At 39.0% G+C, this 20,521-nt stretch overlaps 1 protein-coding gene across 1 annotated transcript; it reads left to right on the top strand.

The window, feature by feature from the left end:
• Positions 1-1,057: 1,057 nt before the first annotated feature.
• Positions 1,058-17,748, top strand: LOC110826490 (E3 ubiquitin-protein ligase TRIM71). Its single transcript, XM_022057192.2, has 2 exons — positions 1,058-1,179; positions 7,351-17,748. The coding sequence occupies exon 2, from the start codon at positions 7,378-7,380 to the stop codon at positions 9,649-9,651; it is 2,274 nt and encodes a 757-aa protein (XP_021912884.1). The 5' UTR covers positions 1,058-1,179; positions 7,351-7,377; the 3' UTR covers positions 9,652-17,748.
• The last annotated feature ends 2,773 nt before the right edge of the window (positions 17,749-20,521 follow it).

Here is a 20,521-nt window from a genome sequence, read left to right on the forward strand (position 1 = left end):
CATGATTCTTCGAAATTCTGGTAGATTACTCGTCTACAGGACCACACGGTGCCACAGCCAACAAGAATATCGATATCTTCACCTTCGTGAGAACCTCAGATCTAACCAATTCATTCAGAAGTGTCTTACTTTTCAGATTGTGGTCTTTGGATTGTGACGCCGTGTACTCATATAGATAATAAATCATGTTGGCCTTGAAGATGGAGACAGTAAGATCCTCCGAAACGTTTGTAATCGCCTGCAATCTAGACGGCAGACCCAGAAAATCACAATGCAAAGAACAAAGACCTTCAGAAGCTAATACTCAGCTGACCCAAAATTAAATATGGATGGAAGGTTTAATATTGCGTTCACAAAAGTCACCTGAATCCAATCCAGACCTTTGCATTTTTAAGATCCATTTTAACGATATTTTTCCATCTACGCTTAGTTCTGTTTGTAATCGAGTGACCTTTAGACCTCTTCGCCACACCCGAAACGACTCTGGGACTCAACTACCCCGAGGAATAAGGCGACCGGAGCGTGGAACTAATCGATCACATTCGTTAAGGGCCGAGGTTACGAATACGTGGAGCTCAACATCCAGTTCCCCATACGCGTGCTTGAATCTTGAGGAAATTTACGTGATGAGCATAAACCATATGAAATAACTGATAAATTTATAGTAACAATTGAGGTTTTCCGGGCGACTTCTGGTTTGTAGTTCCGTGTAGTCTGATAAGAAATTCACCAACGTTTCAGATGTCCTTGCTGCCTCCATCATCAGGGCGACTCACTCATCTCCCTGATGATGGAGGCAGCAAGGACATCTGAAACACCGGCATACTTCTTGTGGACTACACGGCACTACAACCCAGAAGACGGCCATTTTGATAAATTTATGATTTTGCTGGTCACATTCTTGGGTTTAAGTTCCCTGCACCCTGAAAGCTGTGTGTTGGTATATTACATGCTACAAATTCTGTTTCTTGCCAACATTTTTGATGTTGGCTAGCCTGCGTTAGTGGGGGTCGTAGATGCACTTGGGGTGGGTTAGTGATGTCAGCGTGGAGGGGGTGAAGAGGTTTGATGTGGTTCGGCAGGGTTGGTATTATCTGCGAGCAAGGGAACCAGCTGCAAGGCAGTTTCGACGTCCAGGGCGTAGTGATATGTTCTGTCCTCACGCGCGGACTTAGTGAGGTGAGTTTTCTCTGCCATATTAAATTCTGCGTTGCGGAAGGTTAGGGCCACACCAGAACACTGCCTTGCCTTGCCACTGTGTGTCTGTCCTTGTACATATTTGTTTTGGAATCTCGTGTTGACGCGAGTTTAAGCGAATTTCACTTGTTCTTTGCAAACGTAGCGGTATGACCATAAGTCCTAGGATATGAAAAGTATGGCGATTTGGAAGAGCACATTGACGTTCAAGTTTTGATCCTGCGTTAGTAATGTAGTTCTCTCAGTGAGTCAAAAACATTCCCAGATTTGAAATATCGGAAAGGGACATCTGTTTTGTACCAAGTCAATTTATGAATTTGTGTTTTGCATTTGGAGTGGAAAGATACTTTATTAAATTCGTTCGGACGTCAATTTCAGTGTTTCTGTTTAAATAAATATGTAGATAAATTATATTTTTCTGCATTTCCATATGGAAAATCGTTCAGGCATTGGAAGTGCAGGAACATTATGGATGGATGTGGCCTGAGTAAAACCAGGTACTTAACAGTACAATTACAGCTAATCAAATGTGAATCTTGCTTTATCGTGTGTGGCGAACGTGTACGTCAGTATCATGTTATGTGTCAAATTTGGAAGTGTCTGACTGTTTAATTCTGCACTGTTTGCTTGGTGTTGTATTTAGAATCGATATGGAATTTGAATTTGTCTGATATCGTGAACTGTATACTCAGTGGCAATAATACATACTAACATACCGAATAATATTGATTATATTTTATGAATATTTTCAGATTTAAAATTGTCTTATTTATTTTAGTATGAAGAATTCCACGTTAAAAACAAATGCTCAATTGCATTTAACAGTCGCGTTTTGTGAACAACGCGGATCAAAATCGATATTCAACCTCTTCCTCGTTTGAACGTAATGCCTCATCGTCTCATTTTCGTATTTGTGTTGTCAAATGTGATCGGTTTCATTCGAGGTTCTCGGTGTATTTTATTTACGTACATTACGTCAATATGGGCGTAACGAATAATAATCCCTCTCGGAGACTAATAAGTGATGGACCAATTACTCTGTGGTTTTCTGGCAGTCAAATGTTCAATGTTATGTTAACTAGGATTTTAAATCCAACTTGTTAAATTAATATATAAGATTCTACAGTTCTCTGGTAAACACTGGGAGGGGCTGACCTTGGAAATCTTCCAGGAATTTACTGGACTCCCACTCAGCCCCTACGTTATCTCAGCCAGCTACGTTCTATTTTTCTCCGTTACAGCTGTCAATTTCTTGGAAAATTCTCCGAACACTAAACACCTAGCAACTGATAACGTCGTCATAGTGTATCTCGACCTATGTTCTAAAGTTATTTTAGATTTAATCAAGTGCACCTCAACTCGTGGCGACGATTATAAAGATGCTTCCCTTCTGGGTTGTTTGACTGTGTAGTCTGGTACCAGTTTACCGACGTTTCAGAGATGCATACTGTCTCCAACATGATGGGGTTTGCGATGAGTTCCATAGAAGTCATCTTCATAACGCAGCCATGAGAACCTTAGGTTCTCAAGGACTTGCTTAATGGACTTACAACTTGTAAACACACTTCTGACCTAAAGATTGAGGCAGCACGTTCCTATTAAAATCTTATGGAACGTCGTAACCCAGATGATAAGAATCTCGAGACACGATTTTTGATCAGCTGAGCGACTGTTAGCTTTTCAAAATACGAGTCTAAATGATTGCTTGAACGATCAATAATTTTCATTTGTCTTTCGAGTAGAGTAGAGTGATTAATTTGACGTATGAAGTAGTTTGCAGAGTAAATATTAACGTTTATATATCAACAGCTAATTTTGGTTTATCACAAATTTCTTGCGGTTGGCTCTAGTCACTTGTCTCTGCGTGAGGTGGCGCCGAGGCCTGAGTGTGGCGTCGGGGGGCGAAAGCGCCGTAGATACTGGCGCCTGACACCCCTCACAGGTCTGAAGACCTTCAGTAGTTCAGCCCAGATTTCACTTTCATAGGCCCCTAACCTAACAAAACGAATTGTAAGTTGAACAAGGCAACCGACTTCAGCGCCCTCGAAGACAAGACAGCGACCGTGTTTTGTTTAAATTTAATTTCATAACTTAACATGTAATCTAATACGTAGTATTTAGCGCGTTCAATGATTCCGTTTTTGGGGTGGGGGGACGCAGTTAATAGCGTATTTGTTCGCGTCTGAATTACCGAGGAAACTTATGAAATCAAGTATTTAAAACCTAGACTTACTGAGTACGAATTGGGGTACCCCAATTTTTAAAATGAAGGTTACATATATAATAGAAAACAGGTCATTATTATTTTGTTGTATGAAATTTGAATGATTTAGGGAAGAATAGTTTTTGCTGTGGGTAGAAGTCAAATTATCTTGGTGATTATTGATTTTAGGAGGCTGAAACAACTTAGGCCAGCCAGTTATGAATCATTCGATTAGATCGTTCGGTGTTGGGGACAGTAAGATGGGGCCAATTGCCACTGTCCACACATAGACAGACTTTGGACCGCCTCTATAAATACGAACCTTGGACTTTCGACACACAGAAAGTTTCGACATTTCTCAAAACAGCCTTTGTATTACATGTATTTGTCATTCCAGGAATCCAGTATGAACTGGAATGCGCGCTACTGGAATGTTACTAAATCGATATAATCTGGAAGTTCTATTAATATCCATGATGTGGTCTCCCCATTTTGGGTCAGTTCATTTGTTCTATTACGCACTATCGGATGTTCGAAGAACGTGTGACCTTAGACCTTCGTGTGTGATCTCGATTGATTTTAAATTGACGTAGATTTGTTAGAGAAACGTCTTAATTTAACCTCCATTAACTGAAGGATACAATATGCCTTATACCTTTGTTGTTATTTTATATTTAATCTGTTTTCCTTTCATTTTTCGTGTGTCTTTTATTTTAAATTTACTCAAAATTTCCCTGGACCAAAGAGGGATGAAGTGACTTGAGAAGATGCATTATGAGAAGCTTCGTAATTTGTAATGCTCGCCAAATATTAACAGAGTCATCAAATCATGGATGAGATTGGCGGTGCATGTAGCGCGGATGGGGGGGGGAAGAGACCATGAATTTGGGTGGAATAGTTTCAGGGGGGGAGGATTGGATTTATCTGGCTCATGAAAGGGACCGATGGCTGGCTGTTGTGAACGCGGTAATGAACTTACGGGATCCATAAAAGGCGAGGAATTTGACTGATGCTTCTCAAGTTTTAGCTTTCATATCCTTCAAATACCAATGTTTATCCACGCCATGGTACATTTCTGTCATTGATCGGAGGCTAAAACCTGATCACTGTCTCTCATTCGGGCCCTTTTTACAGAACGGGTTAACATGTCATCTCCACGAAAAATTCCAGTCCTTTTCCCCCCGCCCTCTTTGTGTTGTGTTGTGTTGGTAAGTTGCTTCTAGAAATATCCCGAGCGTAGTGGTGCAAGGAGTGGCTGACCGTGACCTACGCCAAGAGTGTTGTTAGGGAGGAAGGGTAGGGCACGGCTTGTGACGACACGGGCGGCCATGATGGAACAATCGATAACTGCCTGCCTACCCCACAGCACAATACAGAGACGAAGAACGGAAAAGTACTGCCTCTTACAGCAGACGCCACTAACAATGAATATTTCATAGATTTTGTTAGCTTAATTTCAAATTATGGAGTCCAATTAATATTTGAATTGTGAGGGTTAGGTTTCGATTGTCAGCATAAGGATACCTGTTGTAGCACCGCGTACCTAAATGTGTTAACAATGTATTTGGTATCGATCTATTGCAATTACAAATTAAAGGAGGCCAGGGAAAATTGCATGACCAACTACATAGTTCTCTTGATCTAATTGTTACGATGACGAAACCTGATGAAATGGAGCGAACAGGCAGAGAGGTAGAACAGATGAGAAACGCATGCAAGAGTAGATACAAAAACAAGTGAAAGATTGGTTTCGGTTTGTAACTAAGGCCCCGAGGCAGTTTCTTACAATTTACGATGATTTTAAATGGAAGTTTAAATGCGGTTCGTGGGTTACTTCTTAAGGTTGAATGCCGCGTTGTGTTACGAGATGACGGTGAAGATGTGGTGAATTTTCTTCTAGAATGCCTCACCGTGTAGTCTCAAATAATTTGACCGACGTTTCAGAGTTGATTGATGGCTCCCTCTATATCAGGCCGATGATCGTCTTAATATTTGCTGCCGTGAGAACCTGAAATCTCATGTTAATTTTGTTTGTAGGTTGTGACGTCATGTGTATTGTCGATTTTTGCCCACATACAGAATTACACGTCAATACCAAAACATATAATTTATTCTTTGGATTTAATCTTTACTTAAACAACTAATGACAGTAGTGTTGAAGTCTGTAACTTAATAGTAAGTACTTAGCATGATCGTTACTCTCGCCGTAAATAATGACAATTTTATCTATCGCATTGAGACACGTGACTTGCCGTCTTGTTCTGTTCCTTTCTCATACGCGTAACGAAATATGAGAATGTACCGTTAGAGTGCTGGCTCAATTTCTCATATTACCAGATACCAACGTTGTTCTAAATGTGAGATGGGTGGACATGTAGAATGCACAAGGCATTAAAGTATCCAGAAAACTGAAATGATATAAGTTGGGAAATTTGCTTTCGGATAAGAGGGTATTATTACTGATCTTAATGAAAATGTCTAAATACGAGGTTTTTAAGGTTATAGCAGCAGAGGGTAATGATGCTGACTGGATTCATGTGACTCAGAATTAATTAGTATGTACAAGAGAGATCTCTACCGGTTGGTGGCGATTTCTCTTGTACATACTAATTAATCTTCTGGTTCAATATCAGTAATAAAATTTTGCTGTGCCAGTGGGAATGAGATCGTTGTACATCCCTGTACATGAAACAGGTTGGTTCCTACAGTGGCCTTTTGCTCTTGCTAACTTTTCAAAACACAAAAACACCCTTCTTTGAAGGATATAGCCCAGGGGTTGGTACTGAAGCCAACCTTCGGAACAAAACTAAAACACCCTCACATGTCATTGACCCAGTAAGTTCCTACCCTACCAGAAAGCGATTTGGGGTGGATCATGTTCTGAGGGATGGAGTGACGCAGGGTGGGGGTAAGGGAGTGGCCCTGCTAATGTTTTCGACTACCTCTCAAGGTTACACTTTCCTGTCCCAGCCTCCTCTGTTTTGACACTGGAGACTTGTCCTGGAACAGTTGACTTAAAAGTTATGTGGTCATGCTATTAGGATTCATTACCAAGTTAACAAAAGCCCACAGTTGGACTACGTAGAGCATGTTCTATTCAGCCTACACATTCAAAACCCATTTCAACTCTAGTATTTTATGATATCCAGTATGATAATATTATTACATCTACATTTAGGTCTACTGAATCATCTTTTCTTCAGATTTTATATATGAATCCTTTATGTGTTTCTTATTTCCTGATTGACATTTGTAATAAATAAAATCTTAGTACTAACTTGTGTCTTGTAGTTTTGTGGACATCTCTCCTACATTTAATTTAGTATCTTTCCATCAGACAACGGCACTGGTCGGTGATCTGAACGCGATACTAAGCTAATCTTGGAAAATGGAACACATTTTGGATCCTTGGAGACAAAAAAGGCAGTTCCGTAACACCATCAGTATATTTCAAGCCATGGGAGAACCATTTTATTTAGACCTGTATCAATATGATTGTCTGGCACAAAATATTATTGAAGTGGGGGGGGGGGATATGAGATGCATGGAATTTGGAATTCCTTTGGCTCAATATAGGGCTGATGGTCCTGTGGATTTTATGAAGGTTGTCAAAATTTTTGACTAGCTGAGTGACTTTTACCCTCAGTGACCCCTGCATGGAATTGTGTTTGAACTGAATTTAGTGTTGGTGTTCAAATCAGGTGGGAATCAGATTTAGGTGTGTTATAAATTCTGTACAAATATTTGAAAAATGTTCTGCAAAATGGAAATTGGGAAACAAAATGTTTCCTAAATTGTGTTTAATGTAGGCAAAAATATAATTACTTAATACACCTAAACCGATATTAAAACAAAGCACATTACTTCATGGAGATGGCATGAATATATTTCTTCTGTTAAGAGTACTTATCCAGTTCTCTTTGTACCATATCATGATTTTATATTTTCAGACTCAGTACTTCCTAGTCTCGGAGTAAATGCTGGAGCAGTCGCCTTTGCGAGACATGGCATCGTGCAACAGTGCCCACCTATCTGCCCCATTGATTCGCACCTCACTGCCCCGCAGAATGGGCAGTCTGTCTACCGGTTCACAGATGTCAGGTCCTGTTCCCTCAGTGAGCAGCATGTCAGTCAACATGAATGGCATTGGCAGGAGCGGTCTCGAACAGATCCGCGACTTGGTTATCGGCATCAGTTGCAGTGAAGACGAGGCCCGCGGCCCAGTGCCAGTAAAAGTATGTAGCACATGCACTAACAACCAACCCGGAACTAACCAATGCCTTGAATGCAATATAATTTTTTGTAACAACTGCGCTACTACCCACATCATGTCGCCATACGCCAAAGATCACTTTATTACAAAAGTCACTGAAAGTGCCATATCTCCAACTCTTTTTGGTCAGTCCTACCTGTCACCTAATTCGAGTACTGGCAATATCTGCAATGGGCATAGTCTTGGCAGTTCAGCTTCACCATTGTTATGTGACAAACACAGGAATGAACTGAATCTACACTGTACAAACTGTAAGATCGTTATCTGCACAGATTGTAACGTACAAGATCATTCAGGACATCGAGTGCAACATCTGTCAGTTTACAAAAAGTGTTGCAGAAAGATGCTGACGGAGGTGGAGTCCATGATTGCTGAAAACGAGAGGGCTGTTGAAAATATCAATAAGATGATTGATAAAGTGAAAAGAAACAAAGAAAAAATAAGTAAAGAGATTCAAAGCAAGGTTCAGAGTTTGAAGGCAATGCTGGATGAACAACAGATGAAATACTTGTCTCAGATTGATAATATCACGACACTGAAGTTAAGTGGATTGATCTGTCAGCAGACAGTTGTCAATAAATATTGCCTGATGTACAGAATGCAACGGGACATGCTGAATGCTATTAACATGTATCAACCCTATGATATCATTAACACATGTGAAAAGATACAAACTGAGCAGCATCGCATGCAGTCATATAAAGTCTCACACCTTCCATGCGAAGATGAAGTATTTCAATTTACCGATGCATCCCATCAGTTGTGCCTGAACATACCAAAACTGGGTACTGTGCACAGTTCAGGGTATGCACACAAGACTGTTGCTTCAGGAAGAGGCAAGAGCCATGCTCGAATCAATCGTTCAAACACTGTGGTAGTGGATGTGTATGATCATCTTGGAGAGCGCTGTGTGCTAATGCCTGGGCAGGAGCAATTGACAGCATGTGTGTTCCTTTCTAGTGGAGAGATAGATGGCCATGCCTATGTCAATTTCTCAAATGGTGCTTATGTTGTACACTACAAGCCATATACCATTGGTCCTCATTTGCTTCACATAATGCTTCGTGGCCAACATATTGTAGAGAGTCCCTTTAAGATCAAGGTAACACAGCCAAGAGAGTATGATGCAATTGGTGTTCCATTGCTTGTGTTTGGCACAGAAGGTGGAGCCAATGGACAACTGTGCCGCCCATGGGGCGTGTGTTGTGATCTTGACGGCAACATCATCGTCGCAGATCGCAGCAACAACAGGATTCAGATTTTTCACCCAGATGGCACATTTTTTCATTGCTTTGGTCGTCAAGGTGCAGAACCTGGCCAATTTGACCGTCCAGCTGGCATTGCCTCAGACATCAACCGTCGTATTGTAGTCGCAGACAAGGATAACCACAGAGTTCAGGTGTTCAAACCTAATGGGGAGTTTCTCTTTATGTTTGGTGAGAAGGGAAGTAAATGCGGTCAATTCAACTACCCATGGGACATAGATGTGAACTCAGAGGGACGAATAATTGTATCCGACACCCGCAACCATCGCATTCAACTTTTTTCTGCAAGTGGAAAATTCCTACATAGGTTTGGTTTTGAAAACCAGTCTTCGATGTGGAAGCATTTTGATTCCCCCCGAGGTGTATGCTTCAGTAATGAGGGGCAGGTAATTGTTACCGACTTCAATAACCACTGCCTTGTGGTGCTGAGTCCAGACCTTAGTAATCCACACATACTGGGAAGGGAAGGCCCAGGACCAAAAGAATTCACTCGACCTCAAGGTGTATGCATAGATGAAGATGGACATATTGTAGTCGCAGATTCGAGAAATAACCGAATTCAGATCTTTGATACTGATGGGTGCCTGGTGTGTAAGTTTGGCTGTCAAGGTTCTAAACCTGGGCAGCTGGACCGACCAAGTGGCATCTGTATCGGCCCTCATGGAAAGATCGTTGTGGTTGACTTCGGAAACAGTCGCATCCAGGTGTTCTGAGGAAACCGTCCTGTAGAAATATGAGATATTGTTGTCAGATACCGAAAGAGTTGAGCCATCTCAGGAATATGGGATGTATACATCTCAAAGACGTTGTTACTTTTCATTTTAATATTTTAAATAGTGCACATAATTATTAAATATGTGCACCCAGATTTTTTTGTGGAATAAGATTTTAACAATTTTTTATTACATGTTTTAATGTTACATAACGTTTACACTAATAAGTGCCAACCTAAAAGCATGTACAATGTATTGAAATGGATGCAGCTTAGATGTGTATGAGATATATTCAGACTTCATAAGTCTTACAATTAGTGGTAATCCATTATCCACGATACCAAAGGATAGAGCAGCATCCATTTTCTCATACTCAGGGATACAATTCACAGTATTCTTTTTATTTCTGACTTGTTTACTGATGGCAAAGCAGAACAATGGAATCAGGCTGTGTTCCTGTGAAAAGGCATTTCTGAAATGTTTTTTAAATGCTAGAAACCTGGTATAACAAACCCCGCTTTGAAGTGGAAAGATCGTCACAAGGATGATTAAGAACAACTTTGTAATACCGCTGATGAAATAATGAATTTTAATGTTGGGTACTTTCCTGCTTAGTGTTTTGAACGTAGGAAACATAAGGATTGTTAGAAGCGGGCAGTCGATATCTTGAAACTGTGAAGGAATATGATATTAATGGCCAGAAAACTGTTTAAAACATGCCATTTTATACCTGGAATATAGGATTATTCCTCTTCATTCTTAGAAAATGTCTCATACAAATAGGAGCCAATAATATTAGATATTACATAACACAGAAGGCCATGGAAATTTGGTACACTGAACCCAAGATTATCCTTTGGTTTCAATATTAACTTTTATCTTCACACTACTAATATTGCAATAGTTTGTCATTCAAGTAAAGTTGAAGTGGGGATTAATATGTACCTGAATTTACATACATATATTCATAAGTACAAATATATAGATTATTGAAAGTTCCTGATAATATTGTCAAGCATGTTCTCAGTATTCAAGCCCCGAATTCTATAACCTATCTACAATTTTATTTTGGGGGGGTGTTCTTAAACTGTTTCTTGTTACGTGCATTTACAAATGCTGTTAAGATAATTTGTGAGAGAAGTTCCATGTGACACATTATCTTTGAAAAACATGCTCACTGCAGTATGCAAGAGAACTGTACTTGTGGACAGTTTTGGCAAATAATAATATCCCATTTTAAAGAAGTATTAATACTTGCGTTCACTGTTTAATGTCTTTGTACCTTCGTCACCTGACCATGGCCTTCTGGTCTCATTCTGCACACAGATCATTTCAGAGTTGTGTATTGTCTACGAAGCAGACTGATTGTGTGTTCAAAAATTTCTTGATACAAAATGATTTTTGAATTTTCTGTGTCAGTTTTTGAGATATGTCACTGAATTGTTCTAAGAATCAAGAGTACAAAAAGATTCTTATGAACTTCAAACAGCATTTTCCTGGTATATTTTTGTAACAACTTTACCAAAAAAACTGAATGTTTTGTTGTTGCAGTTAACACGAGTGCCATCCAAATTCTTGGATGTTGAGCTATGATTTAAGCTTCCTTCCATATCTTTTTAAGAGATTCTTGACCATGTGAATATACAGGAAACCTATACTCACAAGAACGTTTACTACTTTGATGGCACTAAACAACATAATTATTCTTAATTTCAATACTGACAAGTCCATGCATGTTATGCATATCTGCATGAAATCGTATTGCTTGTTGCAAAACACTACAATTATTGAAGAACCTGTTTTTTGTTTTGTATTGGATATGAAGATCAAATTGGTTTTAAAAATATATATAAAGACCAGAAACTTCATAGCAGTTTTTACAAATAAATGCTAATCTTAACACTGCATATATGTGAAAGCTACTATGATCATAAATATAATATGCTGAACCCTAAGATATACACACCTACGGGTGATTCAGTGGTCTTATGCACTACATTTGTTAAGACTGAAAAGAGATATAAGACTACACTCATTTCAATTTTTGATTTACGCTTGACAGGAACTGTAGGTTAAAATAGGATTTGAGATGCTAGTTCCCAGCTAGGCAAGGTATAAAGTAAATATTTATTGATGATATATTGAAATATTGACATTCTGTAGACCTTTCCTACTTGTATTGATATTTAAACAGTTGTGACCACAAAGTTCATTAGAAGACTATATTTTCCAGCTTTCCTTTCTATCAAATTTTCTGAACAAACCAAAATATAAATGAACTGTTAAAATGTGTTAAGAGCATAAACAAACTTTTAAGTATGAGCTGTATTTGTTTTAATTTTAAATGTAAATAAATTTTAACGGCATGTTTTAGAATATTCCATGTGACGGATCTTACGGCTATTCAAACAATAGTTCTGCAGATATTGTATACGATTTTATTTTGTATCTTTATATTTGTGGAGGGTAGTATATTAATCTGGGTTGACAGACATCTTTTAGTGTCTATGAGAAAGTTACTGGCTGTTTGGTTGCTTGAAACAAGTACAGAATTTGATTGCTGCAGAAAGTAGCTGATAATATCTTTTCAGAGGCTATTCCAGTATTTCCTATACATCATAGATAGTGAAAGGAATTCTTTAAAATACCACATGCAGAATATTTTATGATGGTTATTAAATGATACAAGAATGGAGTCACTGGCAATTAGAACCTGAAAGAAACTGCATTGTAATTTACCCAGGTAATGTCATTAGTCATGTTAATACATAAACTGTATATTGTCACCAATGTAGACATATCACATGGCTCAAAGAAATGTTTTTAAAATGCATGGTTAAAATAGGTATTTCTAAATTCACATTGCCTACTTTTGAAGTGTTACGATACAGTTGAGCTAGAAAGCACCACTGTTTGCTCATTATAAATACAAATGTTATTTGGATGTTGAATATAAACAAAAGAAATGCCAAATTTAAGATTAATACTTGTGTAACAAAAACCAAACTGAATAAAATATTTAAGACGTCTATACACGTTTCACAAACTAACAAGTCTCGCTCAAATCCACAGAGCCTAAAAATCACTTTTGTGCCACGTGATATGCAGAGAAAAGTACTTTATGTGGCAGTCAAACATGTTATCCTGTTCAATGTATAGTCCATGCTATTGTAATTTTTTAATCATCTTCTTCTTCTATCGCTCTCCGGTCCGTATTCGGTCCATGGCCTCCTCAATTCTCCTCTTCCATTCGGTCCTATCCTCTGCTGCCTTATTCGTCTTCTGGTAGGTCTGTCTGTCTGAGGCTTTTGATTGAAGTTTCGAAACATCTTACAGTGCAAGGTTGTTAGCCTTGTGACCAACCCCCAACCTGGAGGGCCAGGGTACCTGTCTTAGTCTGACCTCTCCCCCTCGACCAATCTGGCTAGGGAGGCCCTACCAGTAGCTATGCTACTGCCAGCATAGCTCTTGGGATCACTGAGGTACTCAAGCCCCACCACCATGACAAGGTGCAGGTACCATTAAGTAAGGAATTTTTTAATGTTCAGTTATAATTTTGTCTTCTGAAGTTCCTATTCGAATAGCATTCAGCATTCAAATTCATATATTAAATGTTTGTTTTTAAATAACATTCTTAATCTAATTTTTTTTTTAAATTTTTGAATGTATAACCACTTTATTTAGTATTGATGTAAGAATAATTTAAAATTATTCAATTTTTAAGTTTGTGTTAATGGATATAAGGCGTATTTCTATAAAGTTTATTTAAATAATGCATAAAATTCAATTTGTGTATTTTAAATGTGAATTTGGCTTCTGTCTTAACAGTAGTTCTGTCAGTGTCTCAGCCCAGTTGCTGCAGACTTATCATACCTTGATTTTGGGTATATAAGCAAAGTATTAACAATTTATAACACTGACATGGCAGTTCATTTCTTTTTAATTGTCACTTCCATATGAATCACTGTTTGAGCTATTCAGTTTTTCTGGCTTAAAATCAATGTCCACACTGTGATCATCACTGATGCATGTAGTATGTGACTGCCAGCCCCAAGTTTACAGTTATGGCTCTCCCTGTATTACTCTTTCGAGAGATGACGCAGCATTTTAAAGGTGCCAGGACGAGAGAGAGAGATTCATCTTGATGTACGGGCTTTTCAAAGGTCCCTGTGATGGTTCAAGGAAGTTGTTGCATGTACAACAATTAACTCTGCTGCTGCTAGCAAAGTGAAGCTTGTAGTCCCATGCACACACCTCATCCAGCGGAATGCCGCAGGAAGGGTCGTTTGAAGCCCTGGCTGATATCATGACCATACACACCACTATGTTGACAGTGAGCCGAAAGGATCTGAACATTATTTGAATCCTAGATCCTAGCCTACAGCACGTGTGCCTTACATATGACTATCCAGGTATTCAGGTTTTGTCTTAGATTTTACAATTCAAAGTCCATTTCCAGCAATTGTGCCACGTAACTTTACAAGTAATGGAAGTTTTGCAGGGGCTGGCATGTATTTATTTTACATCCATGCACTGATTTTAATTCTGGTTTTATGGCAGTGATATATTACTGTGACACATTGCCAGCTGGACAGCATGCAAGCCACAGCAGAGGTTGATAAAGATTAAATTTAAACATAAAATGTTTTATGGATTTGGAGGAAATATTTTCTTGTGTTTTGAGATTTAAAAGGAAGTGTAACTGTCTGAATTTACTTTGCTATGTTTAATTCCAATCAAGCTTTGATTTTCACAGACTGGAAATACTGTGTTATGTTCCTGGAAGCAATTTAGTAATGTTCCTTTATAGTTATTACATTTTTATTATTTTTTGTCAAGTTTCATTGTTTAAGTGAGATTAAAATTGTAATTTTAAGTACTGCCATCCCTTGACAACTGTGCTTTTAGCAGTCATGATATTCTCCATCCGTACCTAACTTCGCAAACCATGGAATTTGGTGGGAATTTAGGTTTTACAGTGACAAGCATGAGGGTGAATCTTCTGGGACATACCAGCAATTTTTAATCAATGTTTGTATGTGCGGGAAACATTGATCTTTGCACCAATAAATCCATATTTGGCTGTGGAATGGTTGTAATGACATTCTCACACAGCCTTGGTCATGCTGCTATTCTTGCACTTGGCAAGGGATTGCTGTACTATTATGTAGGTAGACTAGTTAATGTGTCTGACTATTAATAAAAGGATTTGAAATGATACAACACATGCAGTTACAATTGGTAATAGCAGATAGCGTAGGGAGTCAGTTGTGTGTTGGGGTGAGCACTTCATTGAATACCATAGGCAAGTAAATTGGCAGTGAATTTTCACACCTTGGCCCAGTGATGGGCTATCCTGAGAAATTTTTCCCTCAGTCTCTCCAGGCAAAGTCTCTTTAATTAAGCCATGAATTCTGCCATTCAATGCTACGTAACTTGAGCTACAAACTGCCATAAATGATATTACAGTAGCTTCATAGTGACAATGATTTTTAAAATAAGGTCTGAACTGTTTGCCTATGTTATCTGCTATATTATAGATATTAATGATGTATTTGTAATCTTGGCTAGTTTCATAATGTATTTGTAATTTTGACTTTGATAATTACTAATCATTTATATCTTACGAGGTTATTAATGTGATTTTTAAGAAGGTAAAACCAACCATTTGTAATGTCTAAGGCTGAAATATTAAAATATATTATTAGCATATCTCGTTTGGAAACAAAATGTGTGAAGAAAGTTAGGAATGTAACTCTTTCGTGACCTAATTGGGAATATTCTGTAATGCAAATTATGTACACTGATTTGTATTGGTTGGTGGAACTCTTATGGGTTATGCTTAATAATGTTTATAAATGGTACTGCATCTGTTGTATCTCTCCATACACATAAATAGGCAACAATGGAATGTAAGGATTGCTCGAATGATATTTATTCCAGTTTGCATTACAACGGCCAAGACAAGAATGCCTTATCTGTCTACAGCTTATTGTTTTCAGCTATTGTTCTTGTAAATAGCAGCGTGCACCTGATTTTAAGTAATTTAAAACATTGGATATTCCCACTTCATGGATTTATTTTGTACACTTCATTTCTGAAGTCTGCTGGTTTTTAAATCACTCAAGGTATAACTGTTCTCTCTCCTTCACACTTCATTCATCCTCGTCATCTTACGACTCCACTCTGCCTCAGCGCCAATTTTGCTTAGTGTACACAGCCCACGAACTACTGCTCTATAGGCCCCAGGATCTTTCATGATAATCCTACGGTGTTTGAGAACATTCCACACCAGTTGCTGAAGAGTAGATATAATTGTGCTTACAAACAATTATTTCATTAATACTTTTAGCAGATTAGTGAAACTGTTCGGTACTGAGTTTAGTGTGCGATACAATTTTGTATATAACAAGAAAGGTGGAAGCGTGAAACAATTTTTAAATCTGAAGTAAGTGCCGAAGTAAGCAGTCTATGTGTAGATTTAAACATTAGTTCAATACGTTTTTCTACCACTTTCATCATTGAATGTCTGTAGGAGTGTTACCATCATGAATGTGACATGTCTGTTTGTCAATTAAACCCCCCCCCCTGCTGAAGTGTGGCCTTTTTGCCAGGACATTGCAAATAGGGAGATAACCATTTTGGGGCGTGAAGTTCATCTTCAGAGAATAGTAAGAAACCCATATGTTGGGCAGAGTGGAGTGGTATGTAAGAGTTACTGAATGCTAATGATATAGTTTCCTTAACTTAAAAGAAACTGGTCAATCTTGTCTGAATTATTGGCAAAGCATTGTGTGAAACTCGTACCTCATGAAACCTGACTGTTGCAGTCTTATGACAATCCTGTCAAGTAGATACCAGATACCACTGCAAATTTCTGGGTTATGAGCTATTCAATGGTAAGGTAGTTCACCTTCAGCGTCCAATATCAGGAGCGAGATTCGACTATAACAAGAAACTTGTAGACTTCTATACACTCAGATTGTTGGTTTCTGTAACAAAGACATGGCGATGTGCTTGTGTTGGCCATTTGTAAGCAGTAGAATTATAGCTGTAAGCACTTCTGTAATGTTGCTTATAGCACATAGTTGCTGTGATTGACAAGAATGTCACATTTTACTGTAACAACAGTTTTGTGGCACTTCCTCGTGAAGATCCAAATTAATATTCGACAGGATACACCACAGATATGATGTATGCTCAGTATAATGACTAATGGATTACATTTTTGTTTTGGATAATGGGGTTTACCAATGGTGAATACCATATGCTGTTGTTGCAGTACAATTGACTAAGCACAGCAAAACACCAGCTTACTGATTGGTCCTTCAAAATGTCTCTTCATTTCATTCAATATTTTTTTTTTACATTCTGTCAGGTGCTTCTCTGATGACTTAACTTGGAAGTACGTCACTAACACAGAATCGTACCACTAAAGCCCAATCGTATACCAGTACAGTAAGATGTTTGGAAGTTTTTGTAAGCACTTATATCTTAAATGTGTGCTACATGCTCTGCCCAGTACATCCTTGAATTTATTGCTTTAATTTGTTTACGTTGTGTCCACATAATTTCCTTCTGGCACATACTGTCCACCTGTATTAAAACAAATTATGTGTTATTCTGTTGGTATTGCTTGCCACCTGCGGCTACAAAGTTTCATAACAAGATCGCAGCAGTGGTGAGTTGAGATTAAGCAACTGGTCTGTCAATGTCTGGATGACATCCAGTCCTCAAGGAGGTGGCCTGTACAGTTAGTGCTGCATGACTTTATTTGAAGTTAAACTGAGCCTTGGAAAATATTGCTGAGTTTGAAGAGACATTTTGGGGGCACAGACATGCAGGTTTGTTATTGGTTACCTCATCCTGCACTGTTCATAATGTGTCTTTATGAGGTAAAACCTAGGTGTGAGAAGTTCATTGAAATGATGCAGTGCAGGAGTAAAATTATGCCTTTCTTCAATTAATATTTATGTCAGTTTGTGATAAGTTGTACAAAAATGAGGGAAAGGCTCAACTTGTCAAATACAATAAAATCCTTTTTTGTTATCTACATTGAAAATGTAATAAATGTATCTTGTGTATGGAGTTTTGCAATTGCTGTGTTTTTCACTTGCATGCGCGAACAACGAACCAGCTTCTGGTTGCATTATAAAATTTGTAAGTTACTTTTTGGTCAACTCCTAAGCACAAATTAATACTGGAGCTGTATCTGCTTGATTCGGTCTCTGACCAACCAGGTCTTTGCTCAGGTGGCCTGCCAGATATCGGGTGCTGCAGACCTGCACAGCCACAGTCCAGTGGAGACCCCTTCAGACAGAGACATTGCGAGAAAGGGACTGGGCATTTCAGAAGGTTTGCAGCGTTTTTTGATTTTTCGAAAAATTTGAAATTTTTTCCTTCTAAATTTGACCTGTCCCATCCCAATCAGGACTAGACTCCGCCGCAATGTCTACTTCACACAGTCTCAGCCGTACTCAGAATGAGAGGCAGCCGGTATCCGCTGTACACGGTGTGTGATTCACCAGGTCTGTGCTTGACTGCGTCTCTGGTTAACAAGGTCTCTGCGTCTCTCGTCATGCGCCTCACATGGTCTCTGCTTGATGCGGTGTGTCCATCGCCTGTACATGCTTGACTCGGTGTCTGCCTCACCCGATCTCTGCTTCCCATTTTCTGTGACTAACCACGTCTTCGCCTCACTCTCTCTGTCTCACACTTCTCTGCTTGTTTAGGGCTGTGCCTCACCCGTCTCTGCTGAATTCAAAATTTTTGTCGAAAATTTCGAAAATTCTTAGTTTTCTTCGCGTTTCACGCCATTTGCAGCCATTTTTAATTTTTTTTAAATTTCGAATTTTTTTGAAAAAACTCAAAGGGGTACCCCTTTGAGAAATTTCAATTTTTTCGAAAAATTTCGAAAAACCGAAAAACGTGGGAAATCGTCCAAAACGCGCACAAAACTAAGAATTTTTGAAAAAGTTCAACTTTTAATTTTTTCCGAATTTTCCGAAAATTTTTGGTTTTGTGCGCATTTCAGAAGGTTTGCAGCGTTTTTTGATTTTTCGAAAAATTTGAAATTTTTTCCTTCTAAATTTGACCTGTCCCATCCCAATCAGGACTAGACTCCGCCGCACTGTCTACTTCACACAGTCTCAGCCGTACTCAGAATGAGAGGCAGCCGGTATCCGCTGTACACGGTGTGTGATTCACCAGGTCTGTGCTTGACTCCGTCTCTGGTTAACAAGGTCTCTGCGTCTCTCGTCATGCGCCTCACAGGTCTCTGCTTGATGCGGTGTGTGCATCAGCCTGTACATGCTTGACTCGGTGTCTGCCTCACCCGATCTCTGCTTCCCATTTTCTGTGACTCACCACGTCTTCGCCTCACTCTCTCTGTCTCACACTTCTCTGCTTGTTTAGGGCTGTGCCTCACCCGTCTCTGCTGAATTCAAAATTTTTGTCGAAAATTTCGAAAATTCTTAGTTTTCTTCGCGTTTCACGCCATTTGCAGCCATTTTTAATTTTTTTTAAATTTCGAATTTTTTTGAAAAAACTCAAAGGGGTACCCCTTTGAGAAATTTCAATTTTTTCGAAAAATTTCGAAAAACCGAAAAACGTGGGAAATCGTCCAAAACGCGCACAAAACTAAGAATTTTTGAAAATTTTCAACTTTTAATTTTTTTCCGAATTTTCCGAAAATTTTTGGTTTTGTGCGCATTTCAGAAGGTTTGCAGCGTTTTTTGATTTTTCGAAAAATTTGAAATTTTTTCCTTCTAAATTTGACCTGTCCCATCCCAATCAGGACTAGACTCCGCTGCACTGTCTACTTCACACAGTCTCAGCCGTACTCAGAATGAGAGGCAGCCGGTATCCTCTGTACACGGTGTGTGATTCACCAGGTCTGTGCTTGACTGCGTCTCTGGTTAACAAGGTCTCTGGGTCTCTCGTCATGCGCCTCACATGGTCTCTGCTTGATGCGGTGTGTCCATCGCCTGTACATGCTTGACTCGGTGTCTGCCTCACCCGATCTCTGCTTCCCATTTTCTGTGACTAACCACGTCTTCGCCTCACTCTCTCTGTCTCACACTTCTCTGCTTGTTTAGGGCTGTGCCTCACCCGTCTCTGCTGAATTCAAAATTTTTGTCGAAAATTTCGAAAATTCTTAGTTTTCTTCGCGTTTCACGCCATTTGCAGCCATTTTTAATTTTTTTTAAATTTCGAATTTTTTTGAAAAAACTCAAAGGGGTACCCCTTTGAGAAATTTCAATTTTTTCGAAAAATTTCGAAAAACCGAAAAACGTGGGAAATCGTCCAAAACGCGCACAAAACTAAGAATTTTTGAAAAAGTTCAACTTTTAATTTTTTTCCGAATTTTCCGAAAATTTTTGGTTTTGTGCGCATTTCAGAAGGTTTGCAGCGTTTTTTGATTTTTCGAAAAATTTGAAATTTTTTCCTTCTAAATTTGACCTGTCCCATCCCAATCAGGACTAGACTCCGCCGCACTGTCTACTTCACACAGTCTCAGCCGTACTCAGAATGAGAGGCAGCCGGTATCCGCTGTACACGGTGTGTGATTCACCAGGTCTGTGCTTGACTCCGTCTCTGGTTAACAAGGTCTCTGCGTCTCTCGTCATGCGCCTCACAGGTCTCTGCTTGATGCGGTGTGTGCATCAGCCTGTACATGCTTGACTCGGTGTCTGCCTCACCCGATCTCTGCTTCCCATTTTCTGTGACTCACCACGTCTTCGCCTCACTCTCTCTGTCTCACACTTCTCTGCTTGTTTAGGGCTGTGCCTCACCCGTCTCTGCTGAATTCAAAATTTTTGTCGAAAATTTCGAAAATTCTTAGTTTTCTTCGCGTTTCACGCCATTTGCA

The sequence above is a fragment of the Zootermopsis nevadensis genome, unplaced genomic scaffold, assembly GCF_977971745.1.
Source record: "Zootermopsis nevadensis isolate Lab colony 2312 unplaced genomic scaffold, Znev_1.0 Znev_ptg000004l, whole genome shotgun sequence".
Taxonomy (NCBI): Eukaryota; Metazoa; Arthropoda; class Insecta; order Blattodea; family Termopsidae; genus Zootermopsis; species Zootermopsis nevadensis.